Below are 15,000 nucleotides of genomic sequence, written 5' to 3'. Positions count from 1 at the left end.
TCAGAGGCTGTCTGACCCATCATGTTTTGTAGGGTTACTGCACCCGGTCGTCTTCATGACAGAGTTGGGAGTTCAATTTCTTTGAGGACATCTTGTAACAAATGGGTTGCAGTCATAAATCACGTGTTTCACTTTGTCTCTTCAGTTTTTCATGAGCGGTCTGACCGAGAATTTGTGGGGAGTTTGTGGCCCACTCGAACGACATCATTCACTTAATCATATCTTTTCACTGAGTCCCTCTACTGTCCTCTACCTGAATTGACTTCAGATACATTGAGATTTCTATGAAAAAGAGTCAGCGTTTGCCGCTTTGCTACATTTTTGTAAATTCAGATCAAAAATCTTGAAAAACACAGACACTAAACGAAAGAAATACACCTACTGCACATAATTGGCCATAAAATAGCAGGTTTCTGATAGTCTTCCAACCCAGATAGCACAGTAACACTATGCCAGTAAGAAATAAAGTGCAGTCTGGTGTATCACTGAAGGCTGTGAAATGTACCAATTTATATTACCTAATTACAATTAGAGAAATCTCTTTGTTTAATACGTTTTGCTAATGTAAAATTCAAGCCGTTTTCAAAATGCCTTGTCCTTTATCTATGGGAAAGAAGGTACGTATCAGGTATGATACACACATATGGATCCTCGCATAAAATTCTGTTAAAGGCGATATTATGTACATAAATACGCGTTTTTACTAATGATCCTGACTGCCAGTTTTTTTCATGGCTTTTGTCCATCATCCTGAAAAACAGGTGAATTAGGTTCCCTACTTCGGCTTATACAGTTGAAAGTGACTGTTGAAAAATACGGGAGAAAGAAATTTGAAGAGAAAAGCTCTTAGAGTGTACTGCAAAGCAGGTCTGTCTCGAAATACAAGAGCAAGTACACAGCCAGGGAGATTCAGAGCAAACACTAAAAAAGCTGGCAGAAATGTGCCTGCTGAGGGGGAATCTGTGTTTCAGACAGAGGAATAGAGGACTCTGCAGCAGCACGAGTCTTACTGCGCATCTTACTGGCTAGAGTCTTTAGCACGGAGCATGAACAAGTCAGTGCCACTTACAGAGTTAAGTTGATTTTCACTCAGAATTAGATCAGAATCACTCAGATTTCACTCAGATTAGATCAGAAATTTCACTTGTGTGTTTGAAAATACACAAGCCAGGGAAGATAGAGGGTCTGTAAAGGTAGGAGGAGAAGTGGAGTAGCAAGTGTGCAACACCTTCACCATTTGCTATATATTATAGTAGTAAGCGTATAAGTGTTAGGAAAATTCTTGCAGGGTTTAAAGGTTAAAGGTAATGGTTTAATTGGGAAGGTGTCCGTCTTCCTCTCTGCCTTCTCATTTCTGTGTGACATGTGGAAGTTGAATAGCATCACTGAGGCAAAATTGTTACAAGAAGGCAAGTTCAGATCTCATGTAAACAAAGGAAATTCTTATTGACTTCAGAGGGGATTGAACACTGACTCCAGTCAGTGAATTTTACTCTTTGCTCATGCATCCGAAAGTTGTAAAAACTTGTTTGTCCTGCCCTTAGGACCAGGTAGACTAAAACATTTTTGCATAGAGATGTGGTGTTTCCAATACTACAAAACTTCTTGGTGTGACAAAGTGTAACAACCAGCATTAACCATCTGAAAGTTAGGTGTCTGCTCAAAGTCAGTCTACACTCGAAGGAGAGAGACAGGCACGTTCAGAGGGGGATTAATCCCATGCTAAAATAGATGCCTAAACTAGATCAGATCAACTTTCCTCGGGATTTCCTTATTCTATTGACTATCGGAGCCCAGTGACAGCTGAGATTAAATTCTGCCCCCACAAGTGTCTGATTCTGAGTGGAAGTCTGGTTTGTCTCTTCCACTTGTATTTTAGAGCAAGACCTTCAGAATTTTTAGTCTCAAAATTCATTTGTCGTTTGCAAAAGACTATCAGACTTTTCAGTAACAGTAGGTATTTTTACTTTCAGACTCTTAATTAGTCAGTGTTTTAAGACCTAAATTTATGCTGTGATGAATTGTGTGAAAAGTGGTATTCTGTGTAATACTAGATGAAGTAATTTTTTCTAAAAGTAAACTTCAGCAGACTTGTATTTCTCTTTTCTTCTAAGTGTTACATTTATACAAAGTCTTTTGGGATAGATTGAAGTAATAGAAATATTAGAAAAGTTTTTCCTCTTAAGATTTGTTCGTGATTTATTTTATTAGTAATAATATTATTTTTGCTGATTTACAGAAGACTGGAATGTCCTACAAACATCTCACAAAGCAGTATTTATATGCCAGCTTGCTATTATATACAGAAAAAACATTTGAATTTTGCTAGACAAGCGAGTGGCTGCTTTTTCATGGGTGGAAAACTTGGCCGGCTGACAGCTGTTTGACTGTCTGGTTAGCTCGAGCAGGGGTTTCACACAGTGTCTGCTGCAGCGGCTCGGCACATACCTCAGCCTCTTCCACGGGACTTTTCTCTCTTACGTACACAACCGCACATCCTTGCTGTGTCTTTCCCACTCACGCATATATTCCTCAGAGCATGTGTGTACGTCAGTGTTGACACATATGTACACACTTCGTCTCAGTGTATAATGAGAGGACAATAAAGCTGTGTCCAAAAGAGCACCTACACAAAAAAGCATTCGTAAATTTTAGTGGACAAACTAATATTCTTATGACAAGGTTTCCCAACTTTCAGTTTTCACTAGGAGTGACTGAGAGCACGTTTCTCTCTGCAGAGACTGGGTGACTGCGGTGGCAGCCCTTGCTCGTACTCCAATATTTCGGTAGCTTTTTTTTTCCTGTATAAATCAGACTTCTTTAAAAGACTGGCCGAGCAAGAACGGTTTTCTTACACTAAGTGATGTATTACGCAAATATTTTTCCAGGCTAAGTGTCTTTATTGTGTAAAACATTTACTGCTTTAAGATACTTATTTTGCTGTCTGTTTTAATCATATCTTTTGAAACAGTCTCAATAGATTTTTCCATTCGTAACATTATGACACTTGATAAGATGATTGATTATGAAATGTTGAGAGCCCTGCCATGTGATCATTTATTTTTAAATACACATTTGTACTAGCCAATGCTTAAATTTCTTGCAGGAATACATAAGAGATGCGAAACATAAAGCTTGAGTCTGATCAAATCTGATGCCTCTGGAAATAGAGTGCCACAGTACTGTGGTCTTAAAATAACAGATTCTGACTGAAACTGGAACTTTGCAGTGATAAATATTATGTAAAAAATTATGGTCCATCTTTGGTACAAAATAAAAAAGACATACAGCTGTGGTGTAGGCGAACTAAAATGTGTTTGACGATGATATCTTTCTTTCCCTGTGCAGGTGCCTGTGTCAGTGGCCATGATGACTCCCCAGGTGATCACCCCTCAGCAAATGCAGCAGATTCTCCAGCAGCAAGTGTTGTCTCCGCAGCAGCTTCAAGCACTTCTCCAGCAGCAGCAAGCAGTTATGTTGCAGCAGGTAATGTGGGTTACCTGCTTTGGACCATTAGCACAGGGCATTCGCACAAGTGTCAGCCAGATTTTACGGGTCTTATTTTTTAATATTTCATCGCTCATTACACCAAAAAGAATGGAAGTAAATGTGAAACTTCTCAGTCTTTAAATTTCTTGTTTTAATTGCATAAGTGTGAAATTGCGATTTTGAAACATTAAATATTATATTAAAAGCAGCAGCAGCAGCAGTGGCAGATGCATTACAAATACCGAACAAATTGGTATTTAAATTTTCAAGTGCTTAGGCACATTTTAATTGTAGACTTGCCAAAGGAAGTGCAAATAGAGTTGTAGATAATTGTTGCTTTAAAATTCATAACCTTGTAGTGCTCCCTTTAGTCACGTAAATGGTATGCGGTTATGAAATTTGAACTTAACAGCTTGTTTCATCATGAGAAAAAGTTTTTTTATTTTGTTTATTTTTACATCCAAAAAATTTGTCCCAGATAAGGCTAAAAAGAAGGAGGAGGTTGCTGTTTCCTTAGCACAAAATCTGGCAGCTAAGTGAAGAATCTGTGAACTTGCTGTTCATGCAATAAAGATAGTGTCAGTGATCAGTACCTAATGTAATGCAGAGTGGATTTTTGGTTGGGTGCTTAATTGTCATACAGAAAATGATGTGTCTGTTTGTCATAGTCATAGCTCAATCATTGTATGTTTAAACACTTTAATATCCAGTACCGTGATCATTACAGGCAATTCACCTTCGGTTGTGAATCCAGCATCCCACTAAAGAGATTGACAGGTTAATTACTTTTTTCCCCTAAGAAACAGACAGTTTAGTTTGGCCTTAGTGACTTGTAGGTTTCTTGCAAGTGGATGAGTACAGCTTCTGATTTGTTATATAGGACATGTGAGGAACTTAGGTATAGTTATTTGAGGAGTTAATTTGGCTCTTGCATTCCCTTTAGAATACAGATTTTCTATACCCTTCTGTTTAGGATATTTTGGAATCTGCATTGGAAAATTTCAGAACCGCCTTGGAAAAAAATGTATGTAGATCTGCCTCTTCAAATCACATTTTTTGTTATGAGGTGATTCTTAATGGCTACGCTACCATATGCCAATCTAGAAGAGTTTAGGAGATTTATAATACTTGAAACTTTTGCCTTTATTTATTAAAGTCAAAATGGTTTATTCAGCAACAACTACAAGAGTTTTACAAGAAACAGCAAGAGCAGTTACATCTTCAGCTTTTGCAGCAGCAGCAACAGCAGCAGCAACAGCAACAACAACAGCAGCAACAGCAGTTACATCTTCAGCTTTTGCAGCAGCAGCAACAGCAGCAGCAACAGCATCCAGGAAAGCAAGCAAAAGAGGTAGGAGCTAAGACCCTTGCTGATGCATACTAGTCTGAGCTGTCAGAAGCTTGGAAAAGACAAGACTAGTTTAGATTTTTTCCTGTAGTGAGGATGCAGCTATCAAAGATTTGTTCGTATGTTTTTACCAGGCTTAATAGCACTGCTGGTATAATTCTCCTGCTCCCCTTTCTGAGACGTAGGATTTGAGCGGTCTAGTGCTGCTGTCGTCTAATGTTCGCTAATGAATCCGAGTGTGTGAGGAACAAGCTGTGTGGTGGACACTGTACTGATTATCTTGTAGTCACAGGCAATCTGTGTGGGGAAGGAGCCTTACTTTTCTCAGTGGCATAGCTCAGAGAGCATGCAAATTTAGTCCATGGCTGAAAAAGAGCGATTGAGCACAGATTTCAAAGTCACAGGCCCCTGATTAATGAACTGCTACTGTAGGTTTGGAGTGGCGAGTAGAAAGTTAGTTTGATGTGCTCATAAATCAACCTGACAAGCGGGTTTCTCAGGCCTAGCTTGCACTTGTCAGCAAACTGCATCAAATATAAACATAATACAAACAAAACATGTTGAAGTAGTTAAATTGATCAGCAGGTATCCTAGAGGTTGTCTTCAAGCTGCCCATTATGCAAACGTCGAGGAAGCAGTTGTGACCTCCTGAGGCTTTGTTTCTGTTTGGATTTGTGAATAGAATTTCAGACAGCCATCAACTATGGAATAGAAATTGCTCCCGTATTTCTCCGGAGGCTCTGGGCAATCCACATGACTTGCTCCATTATGCAGTCTGTTTTCCAGTGAGCGCATCAGAAGTTTCTCTTTTCCCCAAACTAGAAAGGAAAGGTCTTCCACAGCAGCTTGTCTTTCTCTGAAGTGTGACTGCCTTCTCATACCCTCCTGAGTCTTTGCAGACTCCAGTTTGTCTTGAAATGCCTCACAAAATTGCAACTTATACTTTTGCGCCATAATGGGGCACTTCGTTGCCGTGAATGCAATGCTCCTTTTGATGTACTCCAACAAGAAAAGAGAGCGAGCTAACAGGCCAGTGAAATGAAGGCTACAGCCCAGTTTACTAATAGATCACTGGAGACCGCGTTCAGGGGCCACTGCGGACCAAACTTAGTCAATTGGAAAAACAAGAGTGCCTTCGACTCGCAGGCTGCTGTAAAGAGTTATACTTTTAGCATAGATAAATTTGTTATTATCTGCCATGAGCTGGGCTTTTTTTTTTTTGTTTGAAACAGCCGTTACATACTTTCTCTTGACCCTTTTCTTTAGTGTGTTATTAAGTGTATCTTGCCATTTTCCCTAACACCTCATAGCTTGAATGAATATAATAGAAAATTTCAAATGCTTTCACTGCCTGAGTATTCTACGAATAGCATTATTATTTAATAACTGAGATTAAAGGGAAAGAAGTTGATTTTACACTTTTAGCTTTCTAGCCTTCACTGCACACTTTACTCTCTGCTGCATTTGCCTTTTTGGTTTTTTCCCCCTTTTCTTTGTAGCAGCAGCAGCAGCAGCAGCAGTTGGCAGCCCAGCAGCTTGTCTTCCAGCAGCAGAACCTTCAGCGTCAGGGACTCATTTCCATCCCGCCTGGCCAGTCTGCTCTTCCTGTCCAGTCTCTGCCACAAGGTATTTGAGTAATATATGAAGAGAGTGATTTCTAATTCACAACTTTTTTAACTGTTCCATTTGCATCCGAACTTCAGCAGTTTTCCGTTACGACACTTAAACATACTTTATTATTAGAACTTTATTACTCCTTCAGCGTCAGGGACTCATTTCCATCCCGCCTGGCCAGTCTGCTCTTCCTGTCCAGTCTCTGCCACAAGGTATTTGAGTAATATATGAAGAGAGTGATTTCTAATTCACAACTTTTTTAACTGTTCCATTTGCATCCGAACTTCAGCAGTTTTCCGTTACGACACTTAAACATACTTTATTATTAGAACTTTATTACTCATATTCCTAAATTTTCTTGAGGCTGATAAATTTTACAGCATACTTTTATGGAAGAAAAGAGCTCTTGAGTGTTTTTTCTTAGATATAAGATGCATATTTATTAGCCTTATGTGCTGAAAACAATTTTTAATAGCAACACAATTCAAACACCATTGCTTTTGTCTGAGGAATTACTGAAATCTGATTTAGTGGAAATGTTATCATTTCATTTAATATAAGCAAACAGGTATAAAATATATCAGACAGTGATATTAAAGCCATTCCAAAACTCACTTTTTTTTTTTTCTTCTAAGAAAAGAAAGTGTTTGGCGTTGAAAAGCACTTTCAATCTTCCATTTATGACATGTGAATTTAGGGACAAACCTTAAGATTCATTTTCTTTGCTATTCCTTTGTATTAAATATGTTAAATATAACAAAAAAGTTTTGAAGGTGGTGATTCCAGTAGCAATGAATTATGACTGACAAATAACAGTAAAGACTTTTCAGAAAAAAAAAAATCACTTTGTCACTTTTATCAAGATTTGTCAATGCTGAAAATGAGCTCAAACTCTACTACTTGACACAAATACATTCATGGCTGAAAGAAAATAGGGTGCGCACTTTTGAAAAGTAAATTAAGTTGGAGATAAATGCTGCTTACATTTTAAGATAAGGCCAAAGACTTCCCATCTTAAGGACTCTGTCTGTAACCTGTAAGGTATGTGTTTCTGTTTGTGTTACCGTAGAGAGGTGAGCTAAATGTCCGTCATAAAACTTACACAATACTCTGATCTCTGATGCTCCAGTCCTGCAATGAGCATTGTTTAGGCTGTGCTCATGACAGGTAACATTACTTTTAATTGGTCTTTACACATGTATGTGGTTCCTCCACCAGATAACTATTATGAAATTGAAGCTTCAGAAATTAGACGAGCAAAAGGAGAGTACACAGTATATAGATGACAGTGTAGACAAAAAAAAAAAGACAGAAAAAGGTATGAGAAAGAAACCACACTTACCTACTAAAAACCTGAGTCCCTGGAAAGCAGAGATTACAAATAAACATGTAACTTCCATACATTGTGTTGTGTGGAAAAGCTATGACACAAGCATATCTAAAGTTATAAAAATTACAACCAAAAAGAGTACTAAGTAAATTATCACACTAAATATTATTATTCGAGAACAGCAGTGGGGAGGCAAGCTGATTCATGAATTTGGACACGTGAGACTGGTAATGCTGGTTTCCTTTTGCACAAAGTCACATTGGACCAGAATGGAAAAAAGCAATTGAAACACAGCCTCCCTCCGAACAGCTTTACTTTCTGCAGCCTCCTCGTGCCATCTGTTGCAAGAGGAATTCCTCAGGTTTTCTCTCACATTAAGCGATCCCCATAGATTTCCCTCAGCACTCCTACCCAATTGCATTGATATTCATTAGTTTAATGCAACACTCATTCATCCACCTCCAGTAGAAAAACATAGGGGAAAAAAAAAACTTTTTTAATACATTTTTAGGATAACTAGTAAACAGTTCTTTTTAAGAACTTTCTTTTAGTCAAAGAATTAAGCGTAACTGAAGTCATGAGAAAAAAGATTGATACTAAAGAAATAAAAAAATACAAAATTTTACTGGTAAAATATATCTGGATTGGTTTTTTTTTAAAATAAATTAATCTCTTGGTTGCCTCTGCCTTGATATTTTTTAATTATAATGAATTCCAGCCAAGTATTTAATTCTTCCATTTTTCTCTCCTAGTTCTAGTATCTACTATGTATGTAGGGTTCCTTTAAATACACAAGTTAATTTATAGGACCTCAATTTTTCATATCCCTGATGTGGATGTGCAAACTTAAAAAATATAAGACAACTTCCCCTGGAAAACCTCTCTGCATCTCCAGAAAGGCCACTCACTCTGTACCAGGCAAGGTGAAGTTAGTGATGAGGGTAAGAAGAAGAGTCTTTCTAGCAAGATGCTGAAACAAAGAGAGAACCAAATGCAGAGTTATGACCAGCTCGGAGTTCTTTCTGTGGGCTTCTCTTACAGCACATTGTGTCTTTCATAGGAAGGTACAGCACCCAGTCCAGTTCATAACAATGTGATGAAGATTAATAGGCTTCAGATCTGTTGAGACTGACGTGTAAATCTTAAATTTACACATCCAAATACATCCAAATATATCCAATATTTACAAATCCAAGTAGTACTTACTAGGTTTAACATAGATGTCCCTGCATTGGGGTTTGCGTAGAAGTAAGAAGATCAAACTTCCTTTGTTTTTCTCATAAAATTTAGCAAATTTTATGACAGACATTTTCTGTGGCAGTATTAAATTAAACCTTCAGAATTTATTTGAGGTAATACACACTGGATGTGGTAAAAGGATGTTTTTCTCCTTCCACTGTGCTGCAAGATGTATAATATGGTTATACAGAAGGAACTTCCGTATGTGTAACGCAAATATTTTTATACTTGCTGAGTTACATGGATGGCTAGAACAATGTGAGAAACACAGGGGGATTCATGTTTATAAGTTGTTGGTCATAAAGAGTCCTGTAAACTACAAGTTATTAGTGACAAAGAGAGCATGGGTTTTGCATTTGTTAATAAGAAAAGACATAACTTCCAAGTACAGCTGTGAGGTTTGTGTATATAAACAGTATTTGTTCCAAGTTTTCTTGGTGGTCAGGTATAGCAAATAAGATACAAGAGGTGTTTTAGCATTTATTTTGTGACAAGATCTTCACTATGCCACATCCAGAGCCAATGGCTCACTGTGAGTTACTTCCATGTAATGCTGCATTGATGCTAGCCAAATGCAAAGGACTGTAAATGACAACAATAAATAAATAAAAAACCCCACCCAAACCCAAAACCCAATTGATAAGGCCATGTAGGAAAATAAAAAACAGATGCATGGATGGGTTTTATAAGTAGTAGTTTTATTAAGTATTTATTCAACCATAAAAATAGAGTAGATAGTGGTGAAAAGAGTTATAAAACTAACGTCAAAATCCTGAAATTCTTGGTGTTAGGAAACTGCATAGCAAATCAGTGTTTGCTCTTTTCATTATAGTCCCTAATTTTTATCCCACTCTGGATCCTCTTCCTGAATCTTTCTCCTTTAATGTAGTGTGGAGAGGGTATTTTGAGGGTTATCACAGCCTATGAAACTTTAAAACTGACCCTACTTTTACATCCAGACTAAAATATCTGTCAGCCATTTTACAGGTCTCTTGTAAAATGGGAGTTGGACTTTTTCAGACACAGAAACTACAAAATTGCCATAATTTACAATTAATTACAAATCCGCTTATTAACTTTATACTTTTTAAATGCCTGCCCTTAATCCTTTTATCCTAAAAGGCAGCCTTTCAGAGTCCTTGAAGAAGTGATAAAATTAACCAGCCCAGAGAAATTTCTTCCTGATTTAAAAAAAATCTAGGTGAGCTAAGCAGCTGACAGACACAGCTCCATCCGTAGCTTCACGCAGAGGAAGGGGCTGCCCAGCAGTTGCCCAGAGGGGCGGGAGACCCCTGCCCATGGGAAGGGCCACTGCTCCAGCCGCTCCCAGCCCTCATCCGTTCACCCAGCTGCTGGGGCGACTCTCACTCAGCTCCTCCAGGGCCCAAAGTTTGATAATCTCTGATGAAAATTTTCTCGCTGCAAGACACGACGATTGTGTTTGCCCTCTGATTATTCAAACAGTGGGTTTATTCTTGGGTTTTATTTTTTTCAATACAAAATTAGTTTATTTTGTTTGACAGCAGGAGAAAGGGAAGACTTTGAAGTAAATAATGTACTGTGTATATCTTGCCACCTAAATGAATAGATTACTTTTCATTTTTATTTGTGATTACATTTGTGGGTAACTATTATTTACCACACTAAAATGGGTTATTTGCAATGTTGCTGGAACATACCTCATGAACACGGCAGTAATTACTTACCTTCATTAAACAATTATAACTAGTATTGCCATCACTCCTGTTACCCATCTCTCTAATGCAATACATTAGAGCCTGGCTTCTTTCCTTGTTTCCTTAAAACCTAGCTTTTTGCTGTACAAATATGATATAAACTCCAGTTTCAAGACTTACATTCCAATCAACTCTTTCTCACTTTGTCATTAACTGAGTTTGCCAATAGGTGTTGGTGTCTAAGGTACAGAAGCAGGACACAAAATAGTAGTCTAAAAATGAGCTTCTATCATAATTTTAAAAAAATTGAATACCTTCCAACAAATTTGCTTCCGCACTACCTCCAGAAATTATTATTTCTGTAAATCACTACCCGTCTAATTTTTAATAGCTTTGTATACTTCATGGTGAGACAGCTATTGAGAAGTATTAAGGAACTTACTGTGCTTTTTCGTAATTTTTTGTTGAATCCGTTTTAGTAGTCTGAGTTCCTATGTCTTCTAAGTAAAACATCATCTAATAAACAGATTTGCCAAACAGTGAAAAACAATCTTTACATCTTTCTGATATATCTTGTTTACCAAACAAAACTATCCTCAATGAAAAGTTTGAATGAATAGATTTTAATTCTTTTCTGAAGGACAATAAATTTGAACTCTTTCATAAAGTAAGAAGAGCAAAATTTTAATTCAGACAACATCAGCATTTTGAATGTTTTGCATTCCAGCAGATCTAGATACCGTGAGCATGTTTTACCTAATTTCACTTGTTGAGATGAGATACAGAAGACACAATTAGATTTTAACCTAATGGCCCAAACCATGTCAGGCTGAAAAACCTGGCCATGAAACCAGATCCTTCACAAGCTCTCTGGACTTCTCATTCTTTTCTACATTTAATCTAGTGTTCTTCAAAAGAGAGATGTCAACTTAAAAAGACTGGCAGTGACAGAAGGTGTATATATTTCTGATGAACTCTTCATCTTTCAAAATCTGAATTTCGTACCTTAGCTGCATGTTCAGTGGCAACATAAGAGAATGCTCACAGCTCTTCTCTTGCCTGTGTTTTGGGAGTCTTTACTTCAGGCAGTAGCATATTGTAATGGAAGTTTCCATGTCTTCGTTGAGCAAAGTGCTCAGCTTGAGCCAGACATCCCTAACACAGATGTATGAATACATTTTACGAGACATTGCTATTTGTGGCTGAGGATGAATCCTGGAAACTACAAGTTTCCAGGCTACAAGTGGAGTAGAGAGCAAATTTAAGCTCTATCTGCAAAGATCTGGTGGCTAGACTCCAGAATACTACTGTGCATATAGCAGAGAAGTTTGAGGAGCTCTTCAAATTTTGTATGGCTGCCCATCACCCCAGGAGGCTGGTGAGACGGAGTGTCCTTTCTCCTAGCCAAACCCTCTGATTTGTTTTCCACAGTCGGGCTGGACAACAAAAATAGTGGAGGAATTTGATGGTCTACACTACATGTAACTTCATCTGTGTAGAGGGAGTTGTAAATGGGCCAGTTTTGTTGGCTTTCTGGTTGTCTGGTGCTACTTACTGACACCAAAGAGCTTAAGCACTCACCAGTATCTAGCTCTGCGCTGTAGTGGTTTTGTTCTTCCAAATAGTCACTTCGGTTTTGCCTCTTAAGACACATTTTTAAATGGAACAATTTTTGTAAATATTAAACAGGACTAATGAATATGTGGGTGTCATTAACTAAAGTCAGATGCATTCTGCTCACATGTTAAACCTGTTACGATCTCACTGATTTCATTTTTGTCTTCTGATTTTTCTCCCTCCCTGCTCTTGTTAAGTGTTTAAAGAGACTATCAATGTTTGTATCCTTAGTGTAACATGCTTTTCTATTTTCCGTTACGTGTTTGATTAAGAGGAGTTACAAAACCTGAGTTAACTGTGGATGCATTGAGTTATGTTCCCATGTCAAGAAATTGATTAAGCAGACAACAAAAATCTTGTCAGGAAGTATATTTAGGCTTGTTTTTTGTTTTCTTTTCAAGAAGTAGTTGCAAGTTCTTTGTAGCTTTCACTCTTTGATCCTTGAGCAATGTTTTCAGAAGGAGTGTAATATTATTAAAATTGGTGATTTCTAATTGACTGTTTATAACATAAGAGAAGACAGTTAGGTTACCTGGATTCTGACAGAATAAAAATGAATTTATGTTTTACTACATGTTGATTGTGCTGGAAAAACAGCATCAGCTTTATTGTTGGCATTAATCCATTAATAACACTGAGCTCATTATATGAAACTCTTTATTTTGTTATATTAGTGGGGCTCTCTTTCATTTTATAGCTGGCTTAAGTCCTGCTGAGATTCAGCAGTTATGGAAAGAAGTGACTGGAGTTCACAGTATGGAAGACAATGGCATTAAACATGGAGGGCTAGACCTCACTACTAACAATTCCTCCTCTACTACCTCCTCCACCACTTCCAAAGCATCACCACCAATAACTCATCATTCCATAGTGAATGGACAGTCTTCAGTTCTAAATGCAAGGCGAGACAGGTAATTCTGACGAGATTTCAACTGTGCTTATCATTTGTCCTAAAGCTGTTGTTTAACATTGTAAGTCACATTATTTCCAATCACAAAATAGCACTTAATACAGGTTTCTTAAGAGAGTGTGGAGACCTGATTTTTCAGAATTTTTTATCAATAGGGCGTCATTTTCAATAACGATGTCTAATTTTGCAAATGCAAAGACAGTTACCTGTCTGTGCTTTTATAACACATGAACTTATGGTAGTTTTGGTAAAAATTAGAAATCCCAGAATAGAGCGTGCTGGTTTAGAGGTGTAAATGCAGAATTGTGGGCACTTTTGTAGGTGCGTAGTTTCATTCATATTTAAGTTAAGACATCTGGCAGTCAGGCCCTTACTGTCGAATCACACTGCTGGTTTCATAGAAAATGTACATATATCTTAGTTGTCAAGGCTGCAATTCAGTGCAAAGATTCCATGTAAAAAGTGCTTTAAAAATTAGTATGTTGAAGGAGTTCTCATGTTGTTTGTCTCTTGTGAAGAAAACCACTGAATTTTCCTTCTTATATGCACGACAGTAACACAGTTGACACATTTCATACAAATTTTCAGTGGCGTTAGTGTAATACAGTGGAATTCAACCATATGGATAAAGTTAAGATCATTTTTCAGACACATTGACAGATATTCTTCACTGTTGTTTATTTTCAAGTAATGGATTAAATGCATACAAGTACATGGTGTCTGTAGCACTTACTAGTAAGTATATTAGTATAGTCAGATGTAGATGATCTCAATATGAGATGAAGTTTAATTTGTATCTACATAACCTAAATTGTAAATAATTATATTTTCAAGTAAATATTCCATTTTTAATTGGAGACTATAATTTAAACGTCTCTGGTCCTCATGGGACTGTGAGAACATTTTTCTATAGTTATTTCGTATTATTTAAAAACTGGCACTTCTCTGAATACCTTTATAGTAGTACTTCTAGTTAGTATTGCTTTTGTGATTATGTCTCAGAGAATGGTTCTTTGCTTCAGGATGTATAGCTGACGCCCACCGCCATGGGGCAATCCCCTGAATTTCTTTGATAATTGCACATGGATGAAACTATTGTGGAGGTTCCAAAAGAAGACACAGAACACAGCTGGGGTTTTTTATCAAGCCAGGTAGCTAATGGAAGCAACGCTTGTGAACAAAAATATTTATTAATGGAAGCAACTTTATTTTTATACACATTTAAGGAGAAAATCCAAATACTTTGTAGTAACATTCACAATATTCATAAATTCTGACTGTCCGTCTTCAATATTTCTTCTCAGAATTGATCACTTCTGAGTATATTTTTTATTTATAGGTAAATGTTACACCAAGGTCATATGGCAGAATTAGCATATGGTATTATACAGTCATCTTATTTTTTCATCCTTTATTAACAGTCATCTTTGGCTCTATTTCTTCTCTAATTGGAACATCATCTAGCCTTGGCAGTTGAACTATTCAATAGAACGATTAAATTTTTCTGACTGCTCTGAGCTAAATTGACCTGTTTTGACCTGTTTGTCACTGATCGTAACCTGACAGGCGCTAGCAGCCTCCAACGATTATGGCTTTTGAGATGAATCTGATGCCTTATTCTTTTTCTACAGCTCGTCACATGAGGAGACTGGGGCCTCCCATACTCTCTATGGTCATGGAGTTTGCAAATGGCCTGGCTGTGAAAGCGTTTGTGAAGATTTTGGACAATTTTTAAAGTAGGTGGATTTTCATTCGTTGGTACAGGGTTGTTTAAGGC

General features: G+C 37.4%; 1 protein-coding gene across 1 annotated transcript in view; it reads left to right on the top strand.

Moving 5' to 3' along the window:
* Positions 1 to 830: 830 nt before the first annotated feature.
* Positions 831 to 15,000, top strand: part of FOXP2 (forkhead box P2) — a 68,542-nt gene continuing 54,372 nt past the window's right edge. Inside the window, exons 1-6 of the mRNA XM_009581493.1 lie at positions 831 to 851; positions 3,349 to 3,486; positions 4,664 to 4,815; positions 6,584 to 6,663; positions 13,011 to 13,224; positions 14,855 to 14,959. Of these exons, the coding sequence (XP_009579788.1) occupies positions 3,367 to 3,486; positions 4,664 to 4,815; positions 6,584 to 6,663; positions 13,011 to 13,224; positions 14,855 to 14,959 (671 nt within the window). The 5' untranslated portion in view covers positions 831 to 851; positions 3,349 to 3,366. The remainder of the gene's footprint in view (positions 852 to 3,348; positions 3,487 to 4,663; positions 4,816 to 6,583; positions 6,664 to 13,010; positions 13,225 to 14,854; positions 14,960 to 15,000) is intronic.

Source organism: Fulmarus glacialis, unplaced genomic scaffold, assembly GCF_000690835.1.
Source record: "Fulmarus glacialis isolate BGI_N327 unplaced genomic scaffold, ASM69083v1 scaffold8827, whole genome shotgun sequence".
Classification (NCBI taxonomy): domain Eukaryota; kingdom Metazoa; phylum Chordata; class Aves; order Procellariiformes; family Procellariidae; genus Fulmarus; species Fulmarus glacialis.
The sequence above is the reverse complement of the archived record's forward strand: the minus strand, read 5'-3'. Positions and strand labels throughout refer to the sequence as shown.